Source organism: Cyprinus carpio, chromosome B7 (genome assembly GCF_018340385.1).
Source record: "Cyprinus carpio isolate SPL01 chromosome B7, ASM1834038v1, whole genome shotgun sequence".
In the NCBI taxonomy this organism is placed as follows: Eukaryota; Metazoa; Chordata; class Actinopteri; order Cypriniformes; family Cyprinidae; genus Cyprinus; species Cyprinus carpio.
The window spans coordinates 35,694,155-35,711,744 of record NC_056603.1 but is presented as its reverse complement, the minus strand read 5'-3'; the positions used below and the strand labels follow the sequence as shown (position 1 = coordinate 35,711,744).

The 17,590-nt window shown below is 37.4% G+C and overlaps 1 protein-coding gene across 1 annotated transcript; it reads right to left on the bottom strand.

The window, feature by feature from the left end:
• Positions 1–307: 307 nt before the first annotated feature.
• LOC109058161 lies at positions 308–14,916 on the bottom strand. Its single transcript, XM_042728441.1, has 8 exons — positions 8,379–14,916; positions 6,811–7,932; positions 6,354–6,443; positions 5,804–5,887; positions 4,357–4,521; positions 3,355–3,543; positions 3,066–3,157; positions 308–1,780 (listed from the first exon to the last, which is right to left on the bottom strand). Exons 1-8 carry the CDS (start codon positions 14,742–14,744, stop codon positions 1,558–1,560), a joined length of 8,331 nt encoding a protein of 2,776 aa, XP_042584375.1. The 5' UTR covers positions 14,745–14,916; the 3' UTR covers positions 308–1,557.
• Between the last annotated feature and the right edge of the window lie 2,674 nt (positions 14,917–17,590).

The following is a 17,590-nucleotide window of genomic DNA, read 5'->3' as shown; positions in this document are numbered from 1 at the left end:
TTGACTGTAAAGACAATTATATCCACAGTTTATATTTGTCTACAAAATTCAGGCTTTAATTCATTTTAGCATGTCTTTGATTCAAACTTGAATTCAGTAAAGTACAGTATAACCAAACTTTTAAATAGTAGTGTATGTTCTCAAAACTACAAAATGTAAGTTAAATTGTTAAAAGAAATTGAATCAAAGCTCAATTAAGGTAATATTTTCCTGTCTCCAATGAAATGTCTTTATTCACCTAAACAAAAGTCTTAAATTACTTAAATTCAGCATATTTTTCCTAATAGAAGATAAGGTAACAGTGAGATTAACGTTTCAGTTTTTTATTATTATTGTTATTATTTTACATCATTGCAACAGCAGAAAAAAAAAAAAAAAAACAGGCAAATTTTTAATCACTTTTCCTCCATGTTCTGAGTTCTACTGTAAGCACCTAGAGGAGCATCACATATAGGGAAGATACAAGTCAAGCCCACAAGCACAGTTTTGGAGGGGAACTCAAATTATTATTGAATTCAGTCATAAAAACAATATAAATATGGGACTGCACAAAACAGAAAACGGGATTAATTTAACATTCATTCATTAAAAAAAAAAAAATGTTTTCAAAAAACAAACATAGTTGCGTTGTCACAGAGGAGATCTGAGAACACACACATATTCTGTACATAGGTTAGACAGTGAAAACAAATAGGTCAGTGACACAAAATAGCTGGATAATGTGTAGATAATGACAGCATTCTTTCACTTAAAACTGAAAAAATCTCACGTAATCTGTGTAAAAACCATTCAGAAGCATTCTGGGATTAAGAAAGACTACAGCATGATATTTATTTGGTGCTTTTAAATTTCAATCATAGCCAGTATAAATACATAGCCAGTTATATCAGATAGCTGATTGCTTGCACTTGATTAACTGTGGTTACAAACTCACATGCCCCAAAGATACTTAGATGATATTTTATCAGGTCTGTTGTGAGATTTTTAGCAAGTAATCTGACATGTTTTTAATTACAGCAGTCCATTGATGCAGTTGTACAGCAGTTACAGGAGACAAAAGAGTATATATGACAGTGTTTTAAAACATTTTCAAAGTCAATTATTTACAAATGTCTTCACACCTTTAGTGGCCAGACAATGAGCTCAGCATTTGTTACTATGTTTAGTTCTGCTTCTATAGTACCACAGCAACCAAAATGACACGCACACACCCACACATACACAAACACACACACACACACAAAACATCTATGTTCATACAAATCACTCAGCAATTCAGGTTACACTATCTTTGGTCACAAAAAAAAAGAAAAGAAAAGAAAAGAAAATCAGTCAGGAACTGCTCTCCTAAAACAAAACAAAAAACATTCAGCCATAATGCAGTTAAAATGTTTCCATTATTTGCTATGAATGAAAAGATCAAGCAATAAATAGGGGATCTGGTAAGCAAGTGAAGAATTATTTTGACTTATTAGAAAGGGCTACAGATATAAATATGCAGAAATTTGTATTAAATGCCTGCCACAACCAAACACACATACAGCAGGAGTTGATGCTTTATTGTTTGTCCTGCTCTCCTGCGTCTGAATCTTGTCCTACATCAGGCTCTTCGGTCACCTCTGGGGTACAGTAGCGTTGAAGCAGCTGATGCAGGTGCTGCTGTAGGTCATCAGGTCGCAGGGAATCCGGGGTGTCCTCCAGTCGTTCCAGGTGGGTTTGTTTGGCTTGGCCATCCTTCACTACTGTGCTTTTCTGAGTTCGCGTCTTATGCATCCGGGTCCTAAAAAAATCAACATGGCAGAGTCACAACTGGTGTGAAAAGATGTGAACATCTTTGAAATTTAATTATTAGTTCATTATATAATAACCTTGTTAGCCATTCCTTTGTATAACAGTTAAGTTACACTCTCTAGACATTAAAAATATATAACTGCAAATGACACATCACTTAATGACCAGTCTTACTTTAGCAGCTATTTAACTTTAATTTAACTTTAATTTATCTTTAATTCATTTATACATGAATTCAGGTCAAAATAGAGGCTATAGACTCCATTTTTTGCAGGTTGCGTAAAAAAAAAAAAACGCTGCTGATTAGCATTGTAATACTGGCTACCAGCCTGAACTAACCAACAAATATGTGCTGGTGTAAACTGGTGCAATAAAAAAATAAAATAAAAAACAACATTGAATGCATTCATAAAAACTGTGTCCAAATCTGATGTTCTAGAAAGCATGCAATAAGTAAAGGAGGTGGAGCTTGGCAATGGCTCAAGTGAGTATGAGAATATGTTAGTAAAATAACACACTATAGCTTAGAAGGATACAAAGCAGGTTGGTTTTTATCACAAACATGCCTCTGCAAAGACATTTTATCTGCATAACCTCTCATATTTCACCAAACTTTCTGATTTAGCATAATACCCTTTTTTAAAATGATCAATAAACTATGAAAACAGTCTTCCTTTTTATTGTAATGTTGCTGTCTGTGCATGAAAAAGATCTGCAAAGCACAAAGTCCACTCCAAACAAAGTTATTCACTATCAGTAAGTGCTGTTTCTAAACTTCCTCAAATTCCTCAATTGTAGTCCTGAGAATTATTATTATTATTATTATTTTATTTTATTTTTTTCTGGAATGTACACATCACAATACCCTGAATTTAAGAAATTCCCCCCAAGGCTTGGATGAATTGCTCTAGTAGTGTGCTGTCATCATGTCCAAGAGACACTATGTCACAGATCTAATAGACTGACACACATACAGCTGTTTACATTCACGTTTTGGAACATAAGCTTTCAAAAACAGCATGTTTTTGCTTCCAGGCAAAAGGGGACATTTACAGTATGGTATAATAAATGACCTGTAGGACATTTTGAGCTGAAACTTCAGAGACGCTCTGAATCTGGAGACATCATTCTTGTTAAAATGGGCATAATTGGACATCTTTTAAAAATGCATTTCGTTGTAACACTTGGTGGATTAGGTATTAGTAACTGCTCTTTTATTATCACACCATTCTCCTAAACAGCTAGATGTTAAACGGACATGCCAATGTCCAGACCTTCTGACCACTGATCCATCCTCTTTGACCATCTCTCTCTCAACTAAATGAGGCAGATGCACTTTTCCAAAGCTTCCTACATAGCTCAAAGCCTAGAAATATGAAAGAGAAATTACTGAGCCAAGAAGAGAATGCAAACAAGACATTTTGTACCTCTTGAACAATGAGCTGGTGTTGAAATTAAAGCTATATGGCATACATAATATTTACTATGACCAATAAAGTATTTGGATACCATCCATGAAATGTTTAAATGTCACTGCATTAGACAAGAAGCACATATCTAGACCTTTTCAAAGTCGTCTTTGGCTGATGGGAGATCCGATGAGAGTGAAGGGTCTCCAATTAGTTTTTCCATTCGTTCACCTTGCACAACCATAGTTTTGATGACTTTGCTGACCTTCCGACCTTGGACAGGCTCTTCCTCGAACTCAGAAGATGTCGCCCCAATGTAAGATAAAGGTTCAGAGAACGTTACCTGAAATGCATAGACAAGAGATGCTAAATGATTAGCATTACCTTGACAGAGGAGGCCTATACTATATGTGTGGTAATGAATTAGGAGTTTTTAACCAGGGTTTTCTTTCTTCTGCCGAACACATAGGAAAGAATTCTGATAACCAAACAGTTTTAGTTCACATTGACTTCCATTGTATTTTTGTACATACAATGAAAGTGAATAAGAACTAGAACTGTTTAGTAAACAACACAAAGGTTTGGAATGACATGAGAGTGAGTAAATGCTGACAATTTAAATTTTTATGTGGACTATCCCTTTAAGAAGGTCTATAATGTAAATACATTGACTTTATACAATATGAAATATAAATTCAAATATTCAAATCTGTATAGTTGCTACAGCACAGTGTTGAGCACATGTTGAGGACACATTCTTTACTCACTCAAACTGCTGGCAAGTTTGTAGTTAAACTGTTCGTACAGAAATTGAAATTGCAAAGAAATTATGTATAATGAGTGCTTCCCTACATTATGACAGAAAAATGTTATGTGATAACTGAACCGCTGCACTGGGGCAGCTCTAATTGAGCACTGATGACAGGTGAGCATTAAATGAGGCATTAAATGAAAGATAAAATATGACAGGACAACAAAAAGAACAGTGAAAATAACACAATCACATACAACATATTTGAACTGTCAAAATTAAGCAGGGAAATTACTAAAGGAAATGTCAATTCACTAAACAAATATGATTGATATTCATGCTAAAGAATTATTGATTGATTCATATTATAGTATTGTTTTTACAAATCCAATCGAGGCTTCACACCTCGGTCTGCTCTCCACCGCTCTGCACCACTGTCCTCTTCACAACTTTAGAGAAACCGTCAGCCTCATCCACAGTGACAGCTTCCTGCTGCTGACCCTCCAGCATCACTTCCTCTCTCTCCACTCCATCTGCTGACACATACTTACGGATGACTTTCCTTGTTATCTGTGTGGAGAAAATTACACAAGGATGGAAATGATCAAGGTTATCATATAAACTTAAAACATAAGATATACTGTCTGTGCTACCATTTTCAAGCATTTTAAGAAAATAATAATGAAAAAGTGTTTTGTGTGTTTGCAATATTTATCATATTCTTTTCAAAAGGATTGCAGTCATTCTGTTTGTGTGAAGCTTAAAGGGATACTCCACCCCAAAATGAAAATTTTGTCATTATTCACTTACCCCCATGTTGTTCCAAACCCGTAAAAGCTTCATGCGTCTTCGGAACACAATTTAAGATATTTTGGATGAAAACCAGTAGGCTTGTGACTGTCCCATAGACTGCCAAATAAAACAGTGTCAAGGTCCAGGAAAGTATGAAAAGCATCGTCAGAATACTCCGTCTGCCATCAGTGATTCAACTGTAAGATTGAGAAGCGACGAGAATACTATTGAGAATATTGTTTTCTTTGTGTACAAGAAAGTATTCTTGTTGCTTCATAACATTACGGTTGAATCACTGATGGTAGATGGAGTATTCTGACGATGCTTTTCATACTTTCCTGGACCTTGACACTGTTTTATTTGGCAGTCTATGGGACAGTCTCAAGCCTACTGGTTTTCATCCAAAATATCTTAAATTGTGTTCCGAAGACGAACAAAGTTTTTACGGGTTTGGAACAACATGGAGGTAAGTGATTAATGACAAAATTTGCATTTTGTGGTGGAGTAACCCTTTAAGGCTGAGATTGAGACTAAAGGCCCATTCAAGAACGATAACTGTAAGCATCCGCACTAGCGGACAATATCATCTGTTTATTCCAAGCACACACTTGTCTGCTGCTTTAATCAAGCTTGTTATATCAGGATTGACTCTGATTGGGATGTTTTTATCATTCATCAGCTGGAAAAAATAAAATGTTCTGAAAGTGATTACAATGGTATCGTTTCTCTGCGTTTTTATCATCATAGCTGTTGTGTGGTTTATCACAGAAAAAAAAAAAATGCATGACACTAAAATAATCCAATAAACATTTAGCTTACCAAAAATACTAACTCCAGTTTTATATAATCAAATACACAAATATAATACATTTTTTAATTGTAAATGATAAGACAATTCATATTTCTTTAAAATAGCATGCATTATTTTAAAGGCAACCTACAATTAATCACTTAAAAGGATTATGCTGTAGGGTTTTTTCATTACCAACTGTAGCAGTTGTTGGGTAAAATCCCTGAATCCATGTAAAGACACAGAAAAGATGAAAGTTAAAGTATTTACCTTTTTGACCACCATGTTCCCATACTCGTCAGTGTATTTCTCTTCTGTCACAGTCTGAGGAGGGATTTCAGGCATCTCGTCACCCTAAAAAATATGATACAAATATATAGATGTAACAAAATTAATTCATGTGTTTTTAAAAGCTGTTTTAATTGAACATGTTATTGATAAAGAAATGTGTTCTGATTGTTAATGAGACACATTGAGTTTTTCTGTAAGATAATGGAAATTGACTCCACACCTATTTAAACTGATATACAGTCAAATTGTTTTGTTTTTTACTTAGTATATATTCACTTATAATTCATATAATAATATTTTCTTTCCTTTTCTTTTCTTTTCTTTTTTTTAAACTATGAGATTGAAAATGTCAATGGAAAGTCTTAAGACAAATACTTTTTATGGGAAATGAAATATAATGTTACTGTTTAATGCATATGTTTATTTATATATCATTGTACCAACAAATGAAAACACTTTTGTTCAATATAACACCAAAATATTGAAATGGGGGTCCAATGACACAAGCGCGCACACCCAAAACAGGTACCTGAATTACAACTCTGCGCCGCACCACCCTGGTGGTCAACACCTCCTCCTCTGAACTATCAGACAGCAAACCTAGTTCTTCAGCTATTTCCTAAGAGTAGCAGAGATGCATTGTGGTTGCATGTCTTAAGTACTGTCGTATATCTCGTATACTTGCACGTCATACCATGCAAAGCCTGTACTCTGGAAGTTCTGTTTACATGCAGTCATGAAATACATTGCTGCTTGTCAATTGTCACATTATATCCAACACATTAAGTTACTTAAGTGTAAGCAATGGAGTGCACACATATAAACTATGTTTATTATGTTTAATCAAAACACCAATATTAGTTTGCTGGTATTGAAATGTTTTAAAATGTTCCATTAGGGCTTGAGTAAGTTTGTTAGCATAGGCCAGGGAGAGACAACACTCTGCCTTCAGAAACTGAGCTCAAACATCATGCTAGATTGCTTACCCTGCCTAGAGAGTCATCATCGTCATCATATTCTGCTCCCTCTATTGTAGGTAGCTCTTCAGCAAATGAATGATCACCTGTATAATCATAAGGGAAATCCTTCTCCTCACCAACCTCACCAGTGTATTCATCCTCTGGCTCAAAAACTATGGGTAGGTCCTCACTGGCCCAGGATAAGGGCCGCTCATCCTTTTTCAACTGTGTGTGCTCTTTAAGTTTAGAGATGCCTGTCAGATATTCAGGGCTGCCCGATAAAGATGGAAGTTCCTCAACATGGTAAATTGTTTGAGGAACATCTAAAACTTCTGAAGATCCGACCTCTGGCTCAGATGTATCAGAAAACGTTTGCCGGCAATCAAAAAATTCACCATCTGACTCAATGCTATCTGCATGAACAGGTTTGGGCCTGGCTTTAAGATTGAGACTGTAAAGTGGAGAGTCAGCATCTAAAACTGCAGTGGCATCTAACTGCATTTGGTCACCTGTCAGCTCCTGAGTCACTTCCAGAGTACAAGGTGGCATCGCAGCTACAAGTGGATAAGTTCCAGGAAAAACTAAACTTAATTCAGGCTTATCACCACCTAAAGATGGTGATGCCTGTTCAAATTTAGAAACGACACATTTAAAATCTGATGAAAGCTGGACAATCCCTGCAGCACAAGATATTCTCTTGCCTAGAAATTCGTGGGAAGTGGATGTGTTTAATATAGGTGAAATGGAAGTGCCTGTTGATGGTGTTTGCATAGATCTTGAGGGTAAATTTTTATAATCAAGACCCAAACTAAATGCAGAAGAATCAGTTCGATTTAGTTCAACTCTTCTGTGAGAGTCTTTAAGATGAAACTGAAAAGAATTTACTTCTTGCAATCCACTTAATGCTTTAGTTTCTTCAGGTGATGAATCAGGAGTGGATTTGTGGGCCTCCAAATCAAAGACAGGCTGAGATCTGTTGTGCTCAGGTATGTTGGAGACACATGTGGCTAAATATGGCTCTTTTGATGATTCATTGGTCTTCAAGGATGCTATTAAATTTAAACTTTTTGAAACTGATGGTGTATCTCCTTTTCTCAGACTTGAATCTTTCACTTGAGGCACTAAATTAATTTCCTCTGAGACACTGTCCTGTGCAAAATGAAAGGAAACAAAACAATGTTTCTCCCTATTTGTTTAAATTACAGAAAGCAAATCCAACAGATTTTGCATTCCATTGCATGGAAACACTGAAAAAAAATGATATGCCTTAACATCAATAAGGACATCCCTTAATACTAAGATTCAAACATGCAGTTGAGAAAAAGTCTCATTACAAACAATGCAGTCTTAAAATTACATCAAAATAATTATGGTGAATTAGTAATCATTCTCAAAACTGACTATTCTCTTGTTAGTTGCAAAGTCCTCAAGAGTCGTCCATTTAGTCTTGATTTTTTTTTTTTTTTTTTTTTTTTTTGTTAGTAGATCAAGAACTGTGAAAATCTGTTTTACGCAGATTTGACACTACATTCCTCTTAGTTCATACATTGTTATGAACACACAAGATCCACACAGCTGCATGCTTATCTTCTTACCCTTTTTTTGTCATCTTTGGGGGCTAGTTTTCTTAAATCATGTCCTAGATCTTCTTTTTGTTGCTGTGGACTTTCCATGGTTCCCTTTTCATCTATTCTATGAATTTTGAGGCCTTTGCTAGTTCCTTCATTTGCAGATTCACTTGTTGCTGTGATTTTGTCCTGTTCTTCACAGTAAGTAATTGTCTTTGTTACACTTTGTGTGTCCTTTTGTGTTTGCTTGGATGCTATATCATGAGATGCATTTGGTTGTAGTTCATCATCAAATGAATGCTCAATCCTAATTTCAGAAACAGACGGAAGCTCCTCTATTTCACTTGGAGACTCGATTTGTTCCATGCTCTGTTCAAATGTCACTAGATTCAGCAAAGCAGGATCATTTTTGAGGACAGGTAAATCTTCCTTAATCTCATAAATGTCAGAAAATGACAAATCATTTAAATTCTCATAAATCTCATCTTCAGATTCAGTTGATTCAGGTTGATAAAATGTCTCACAAACTAAAGGTTCTGGAGTAATAGTTTCTGTTAGTTCTGTGTCTAATGTTACTGCTTCGGGTGATGGGTTTCGCACATCTGTTTCAAGACAGAACATTTGAGGTGATGAAGATCTAGAATCAGTGTCTGAAAAATCTGAGATAGATGATAAAGGTCTGTTTTCAGACATGATCCATTGTGGCAGTGGGTACCATAATGAGTACGATTCAGGATACACTGAGTCCATATAAGAACTTTGATCATTACTCACTGAAGGGGACAGTGGACTTAAAATGGATTTGTGTTGCATAAGTACCTCGCTAGATTCATATGTATGTTCATTTGGAACTGGTGATGGTGTTGAATATTCAGGTATTGGTGAATCAGGTGAAAGACTTTGAAATTCATTTACAGAGAAAATCGTCTCTGGGGATGAGGGTCGACTTTCGAACAAAAACTCTGCCCATGGTAATGAAGGTCTGTGCTCAGGAATTGGAGATTCAGGAGAGAGTCTCCTGTACTCATTTATAGATGTATATGATTCTGGTGAAGAGGCTCTCCTATCGGAAGAGTCCATTAGACATGCATTTAAACTTGTAAAATAAAACAAAGAATCAGTGGAAAATGCTTGATTTTTTACAAATAAATCAAACGATCCTGTTTGTACATGTGTTTGCAGAGAACTGGCATCAAAAGGTGAGGATGTTTCACTATAAGATACAGCTTTGTTGGAAATGTCATAATTGTGTTGCTCAGTGCATTCATTATTTGCCTTCTTTTTACATCCAGCATACTCAAACACACCTGACTTTGGACAGAAAGTTTCGCCTCTATATTGAGGATCATACAAATGGGAGATTAATGCTAAGGGAACAGCTTTGTACACAAGTTTATATTGAGGCTCCATTCTGAAAGTCTTGTTTAATGGCAGATTTGTCACAATGTTGGATAGCTCTTGGCCAGGTAATTTTTGGCTTTGATCATCAGTGTGATCATTTTCTATTTCTAAATTACATTGATCCACAGGAGATATTTCACCTGATGCAGGAGATAAGGGTCTATTTTCAGTCCATGTAACATCCTCAGATGCAAAGCTCGTCATGTCAAATTCTACATCAGATACAATTGATTCTAGGGAGGATGATCTGTATGTGGTTTTTGGAGCAACATTTACGTAAACTGATGACTTAAAGTCATAAATAGGTGAGTCTGGTGATAATGGTCTTTTTTCATTCAAGGATATGTTTGATTCAGGGGAGGAGGGTCTATGTTCAGTAGCTTGAGATGCAATTGCCCAAAGTTCAATATCTGACTCTGAGGTAGGTGACTCAGATGACTCTGATTGTTGTACATTTATTTCTGATATTTTATGTATACAAGAAAACTGTGGAACAAAGTCTGGAGGTAATGCTCTGTACTTTTCCAATGATATAAAGAATTCTGGAGATGTATGAGGTGACATTTGTCTGTAATCACTTAGTGAGTCAGGGGAAACGGGTCTAGGCTCAATTTCTGATATTACTGATTCAGGAGAGTTAGGCCTTTGCCCTATACTAAGGTCTGATGAATATAATTCATTTTCATCACTCAAAGAGACTGAGGACATTGATATAGAATCTGATTCTGGTATGAAAAATGTGGATGTGGATGGTGTGAACTCAGGAATAGGTGAATCAGGGGACAGTGGTCTGTTTTCTGTTACCAATATCATTGATTCTGGTGAGGATGTTCTAAGATCCATCAGCGAGTCATCAAATACATCTGTCTGCATTTCTATTTCTGATAATATCGTCTGATTAGATGTTGACCTGTATCCTGTTACCATTGTTGGTTCAAAGTGTGAAGCATAATACTGAAATACTGGAGAATCTAGCATGGGTATAGGTGAATCAGGGGAGAGAGATCTTCCTTCATTTATAGATTCTGGTGAATCTTCTGATGTTAAAACGTTAAGTTCCTCCTCTGACAATCCAGATTTAGGGGATGAGGACATATAATCTGATAAAGACCTATAATCTGGAACTGATTCAAAGAGTGCTGGGAAATACTGTGGCACAGGTGAGTCAGGTGAGAGCAATTTAAAGTCATTAACTAAGGTGTCAGAGTCTGTTGAGGATGCCCTAAAATAAGACAAATGAGATTTAATCTCACCTGAGGTGAGTTCATTCTCTGATACTAAATCCACTGAAGGAAGCCTATACTCACATGTTGATGCACTGTTCTCTAACTCATATAACTCGTAACCAACATCTGATGTCATAGACTCAGGCGAGGATGACCCATGACCTTTTATTGGCCTTGGTTCAATAAATAATTCTGAGTAATGTGGTATAGGTGAGTCAGGACATTTACATTCATTCATGGACACAATTGACTGTGGAGAAGAGCCTCTGATAAACAGGTCCTCAAAAGAAGGTTCATTTTCTGTTGTCCCTGAACACAGTGATTGAGGTGAACATGATCCACGTCCTAATACTGGCAAAGTAATCTCAGAGAATAATACACTGAATTGAGGTACAGGTGAGTCAGAGGACAGTGGTATACCCCCAGTTTCTGATATTATAGACTGGGGAGAGTCAGGTCTTTGTTCTGAAATAAAGTCAGTTTCATAAAGCGTATTTTCATCCTCCACACAGTCCAATTCCGGGGAAGTTGGACAGGAGCCTGTCTCTGGAATGATAAATGATTGTGTGGATAGTGTGAAGTCAGGAAAAGGTGAATCAGGGGAGACTGCTCTGTTTTCATCAGTTGATGCAACTGACTCCAAAGATGATCTTCTAAGATCAATCACCAAGTCATCAAATACATCAGTCTGCATATAAATTCCTGATAGCACTGATTCAGGGGATATTGATGTGTAACCTGTTACCATTGTTGGTTCAAAGTGAAAGTTATAATATTGAGATATTGGAGAATCAGGGGATAAAGATTTAAAGTCAGGTCTTTCATTATTTATAGATTCTGTTGATTCTGGAGAAGAATCTAGGGTGAAAACATTTAATTCACATTCCTCTTCTGATAATGGAGATTCAGGGGATGAGGACCTATAATCTGTTACAGAAACCGATTCAAAGACTGTTGGAATATACTGTGGTATAGGAGAGTCTGGAGATAGTGCTCCACATTCATTCATGGACCCATTTGACTGTAAAGAAGACCTTCTACTGTCTTTTAAAAGCATGGCAGGGTCAGGTGACATGGGTCTCCATTCATGCAAGGAGTCTGGAGAAAGTGGTCTTTTGTCAGTATCAGATAATATAGAATCAGGGGAATCTGGTCGATATTCTAGAGTAAGCACATCTTTAATGTAAGGTTCGCATTCTGTATTCTCTGAGCACAGTGACTGAGGTGAACATGATCTAGGTCTTGTTACTGGCAAAGTACTCTGAGGGAATAATGTCATGAATTGAGGCACAGGTGAGTCAGGGGACAGTGGTCTAATCTCAATCTCTGATATTATAGACTGAGGAGAGTCAGATCTTTGCTCTGGATAAAGGTCATACTGACATAATTCATTTTCAATGTCCAAAATGACTGATTCTGGAGTGGATGGTCGAGAGCCAGCGAATGGCATGATAAATGTGTGTGTGTCTATTGTGAACTCAGGAATAGGTGAATCAGGGGACAGAGGTCTGTTTTCATTAAGTGATGTGATTGACTCTGATGAGGACCTTCTAAGATCAGTCACTATGTCATCAAATAAATCATTCTGTACATCTGTGTCTGATGGCATTGATTCAGGGGATAGTGATACGTAACTTGTTGCCATTATTGGTTCAAAATGAAAGGCATTATACTGACTTATTGGAGAATCAGGGGACAACGATCTAAAGTCAATCCTTTCATCATTTATAGATTCTGTTGTTTCTGGAGAAGAATCTAGGGTGAAAACATTTAATTCCCATTCCTCTTCTGATAATTCAGATTCAGGGGATGAGGACCTATATGTTTTAACAGAAACTGATTCAAAGACTGCTGGAACATACTGTGTTATAGGCGAGTCTGGAGAAAGAGGTCTACATTCATTCATGGACCCATTTGACTGTGGAGAAGACCCTCTAATGTCTTTCAAAAGCATGGCAGAGTCAGGTGACATGGGTCTCCATTCAGACAAGGAGTCTGGAGAAAGTGGTCTTTTGTCAGTATCTGATAAAATTGAATCAGGAGAATCTGGTCGATTTTCTATAGTTAGCAATTCTTCAAGGTAAGGTTCATATTCTGTATTCTCTGAGCACAGTGACTGAGGTGAACATGATCTAGGTCTTGTTACTGGCAAAGTACTCTGAGGGAATAATGCCATGAATTGAGGCACAGGTGAGTCAGGGGACAGTGGTCTAATCTCAATCTCTGATATTATAGACTGAGGAGAGTCAGATCTTTTCTCTGGATAAAGGTCGGATTGACACAATTCGTTTTCAACATCAAAAGTGACTGATTCTGGAGTGGATGGTCGAGAGCCAGCGAATGGCATGATAGATGTGTGTGTGTCTATTGTGAACTCAGGAATAGGTGAATCAGGGGACAGAGGTCTGTTTTCATTAAGTGATGTGATTGACTCTGATGAGGACCTTCTAAGATCAGTAACAATGTCATCAAATAAATCGTTCTGTACATCCGTGTCTGATAAAATTGATTCGGGGGATAGTGATACATAACTTATTGCCATTGTTGGTTCAAAATGAAAGGCATTATACTGACTTATTGGAGAATCAGGGGGCAAAGATCTAAAGTCAATCCTTTCATCATTTATAGATTCTGTTGATTCTGGAGAAGAATCTAGGGTGAAAACATTTAATTCCCATTCCTCTTCTGATAATGCAGATTCAGGGGATGAGGACCTATATGTTTTAACAGAAACTGATTCAAAGACTGCTGGAACATACTGTGTTATAGGCGAGTCTGGAGAAAGAGGTCTACATTCATTCATGGACCCATTTGACTGTGGAGAAGACCCTCTAATGTCTTTCAAAAGCATGGCAGAGTCAGGTGACATGGGTCTCCATTCAGACAAGGAGTCTGGAGAAAGTGGTCTTTTGTCAGTATCTGATAAAATTGAATCAGGAGAATCTGGTCGATTTTCTATAGTTAGCAATTCTTCAAGGTAAGGTTCATATTCTGTATTCTCTGAGCACAGTGACTGAGGTGAACATGATCTAGCTCCTGTTACTGGCAAAATATTCTGAGGGAACAATGTCATGAATTGAGGCACAGGTGAGTCAGGGGACAGTGGTCTAATCTCAATCTCTGATATTATAGACTGAGGAGAGTCAGATCTTTGCTCTGGATAAATGTCGGACTGACACAATTCGTTTTCAACATCCAAAGTGACTGATTCTGGAGTGGATGGTCGAGAGCCAGTAAATGGCATGATAAATGTGTGTGTGGCTATTGTGAACTCAGGAATAGGTGAATCAGGGGACAGAGGTCTGTTTTCATTAAATGATGTGATTGACTCTGATGAGGACCTTCTAAGATCAGTCAATATTCCATCAAATAAATCGTTCTGTATATCTGTGTCTGATAGCATTGATTCGGGGGAAAGTGATACGTAACTTGATGCCATTGTTGGTTCAGAAGTAAAGGGATTATACTGACTTATTGGAGAATCAGGGGACAAAGATCTAAAGTCAAACATTTCATCATTTATAGATTCTGTTGTTTCTGGAGAAGAATCTAGGGTGAAAACATTTAATTCCCATTCCTCTTCTGATAATGCAGATTCAGGGGATGAGGACCTATATGATTTAACAGAAATTGATTCAAAGACTGCTGGAAAATATTGTGTTATAGGCGAGTCTGGAGAAAGGGGTCTACATTCATTCATGGACCCATTTGACTGTGGAGAATACCCTCTAATGTCTTTCAAAAGCATAGCAGAGTCAGGTGACATGGGTCTCCATTCAGGCAAGGAGTCTGGAGAAAGTGGTCTTTTGTCAGTATCTGATAAAACTGAATCAGGGGAATCTGGTCGATATTCTATAGTTAGCAATTCTTCAAGGTAAGGTTCATATTCTGTATTCTCTGAGCACAGTGACTGAGGTGAACATGATCTAGGTCTTTGTTACTGGAAAAATACTCTGAGGGAATAATGTCATGAATTGAGGCACAGGTGAGTCAGGGGACAGTGGTCTAATCTCAATCTCTGAGATTATAGACTGAGGAGAGTCAGGTCTTTGCTCTGGATAAAGGTCAGACTGACACAATTCGTTTTCAACATCCAAAGTGACTGATTCTGGAGTGGATAGTCGAGAGCCAGTAAATGGCATGATAAATGTGTGTGTGTCTATTGTGAACTCAGGAATAGGTGAATCAGGGGACAGAGGTCTGTTTTCATTAAATGATGTGATTGACTCTGATGAATCGTTCTGTATATCTGTGTCTGATAGCATTGATTCGGGGGAAAGTGACACGTAACTTGATGCCATTGTTGGTTCAGAAGTAAAGGGATTATACTGACTTATTGGAGAATCAGGGGACAAAGATCTAAAGTCAAACATTTCATCATTATAGATTCTGTTGTTTCTGGAGAAGAATCTAGGGTTGAAAACATTTAATTCCCATTCCTCTTCTGATAATGCAGATTCCGGGGATGAGGACCTATATGATTTAACAGAAATTGATTCAAAGACTGCTGGAAAATACTGTGTTATAGGCGAGTCTGGAGAAAGGGGTCTACATTCATTCATGGACCCATTTGACTGTGGAGAATACCCTCTAATGTCTTTCAAAAGCATAGCAGAGTCAGGTGACATGGGTCTCCATTCAGGCAAGGAGTCTGGAGAAAGTGGTCTTTTGTCAGTATCTGATAAAACTGAATCAGGGGAATCTGGTCGATATTCTATAGTTAGCAATTCTTCAAGGTAAGGTTCATATTCTGTATTCTCTGAGCACAGTGACTGAGGTGAACATGATCTAGGTCTTGTTACTGGAAAAATACTCTGAGGGAATAATGTCATGAATTGAGGCACAGGTGAGTCAGGGGACAGTGGTCTAATCTCAATCTCTGAGATTATAGACTGAGGAGAGTCGGGTCTTTGCTCTGGATAAAGGTCAGACTGACACAATTCGTTTTCAACATCCAAAGTGACTGATTCTGGAGTGGATAGTCGAGAGCCAGTAAATGGCATGATAAATGTGTGTGTGGCTATTGTGAACTCAGGAATAGGTGAATCAGGGGACAGAGGTCTGTTTTCATTAAGTGATGTGATTGACTCTGATGAGGACCTTCTAAGATCAGTCACTATGTCATCAAATAAATCATTCTGAACATCTGTGTCTGATATAATTGATTCAGGGGTTGATGATCTGTAAAACGTAGGTTCAAAGTGAGCATAATATTGAGGTACTGGAGAATCTGGTGCAGATATTGGTAAATCAGGAGAAAGAGGTCTGTGTTCATCATATGATTCTAGAGAAGCCACTGGAGTAAAAAGATCTACTTCATGTTCCTTTTCTGACAATGCAGATTCAGGGGATGAGGACCTAAAATCCTTAAAAGGAGTTGTTTCAAAGGATGTGAAAAATTGTGGCAATGGTGAGTCTGGTGAGAGCAATCTAAACTCATTCAGTGACGTGTCTGATTCTGGTGTGAATGCCCTGAAACAATTTTCTACAGTGTCCAAGTAAGGTTCATATTCTGTAATTTCTGAGCACAGTGAATGAGGTGAACAAGATCTATGACCGGCTACTGGAAAGGTATTCTGGGAGAAAAATCCACTGAATTCAGTTACAGGTGAGTCAGGTGATAGGGGCCTGAACTCATTAACTGATGATACTGATTCAGGAGACAAGGGTCTACACTCAGTTTCTTCAAGAGAGTCATCGAGCACAAGTGATTCTGGGGATATTGGTCTAAATTGATGATGTGACGAAAGTGGTTTGCATTGACTTTCAAAATTCAGTTCAATCTGAGGTAAATCCTGACTATTCACTGTACACTTGACAGGTAGGTATTGTTCAAAAGAAACGTGAATTTTGGATTCTGCAGAGGGTGGGTATATTATTTGCTCATCATGTAAAGTTGTTGAAACATCCCCAGTGTTGTCCAAAACAACGAGCTTGGAGCCACCTTTGTAGTGTGGATCAAATATTTTGGCAATACGATTGCTGAGCATAGCTTTTGACACAAAAGTATCCTTTGGTTCTGGCAATTCTTTCACGCTTTGTTCTTTATTGTATACTGATTCAGTGGGCTCAGTAGCTAATATTTCAGTGTATGTTTTTTCTATTGGCTCGCCTTCAAAAGTAACACTTTCCACTGCAACCGTGGACAAAGGAACATATTCAGGCTCTAAAATGAATGATTCTGGGGACTGAGATCTTGGCTCACAGATCACGGGTTCACAATGCGAATATTCAATATCAGATGTTTCTAATTCAGGAGATGAGTCTCTTTGGCTCCAAAATTGAATGACATTAAAGTGTAATGTGTTTCTATATACAGGCAAAGGTGAATCAGGTGAAAGTGGTCTGTGTTCATTTATCGATGTAAATGATTCAGGAGATGATATTCTGGTTTCAGGCAATACTTCTGATATTGGTTTGTTTTCATTATCTGAAAGGTCTGACTCAAATGAATCAGATCTATACAGTTTAGTTGGTATGAAACTTTCCCACACTGTTTGAGTAAAGCTGGGAAGAGGTGAATCAGGGGAAAGGCATCTCTGGTTATTGAGAGATGTAACTGATTCAGGGGATGATGGGCGACTTCCAGCTAGACACTCTAATGATATCAGA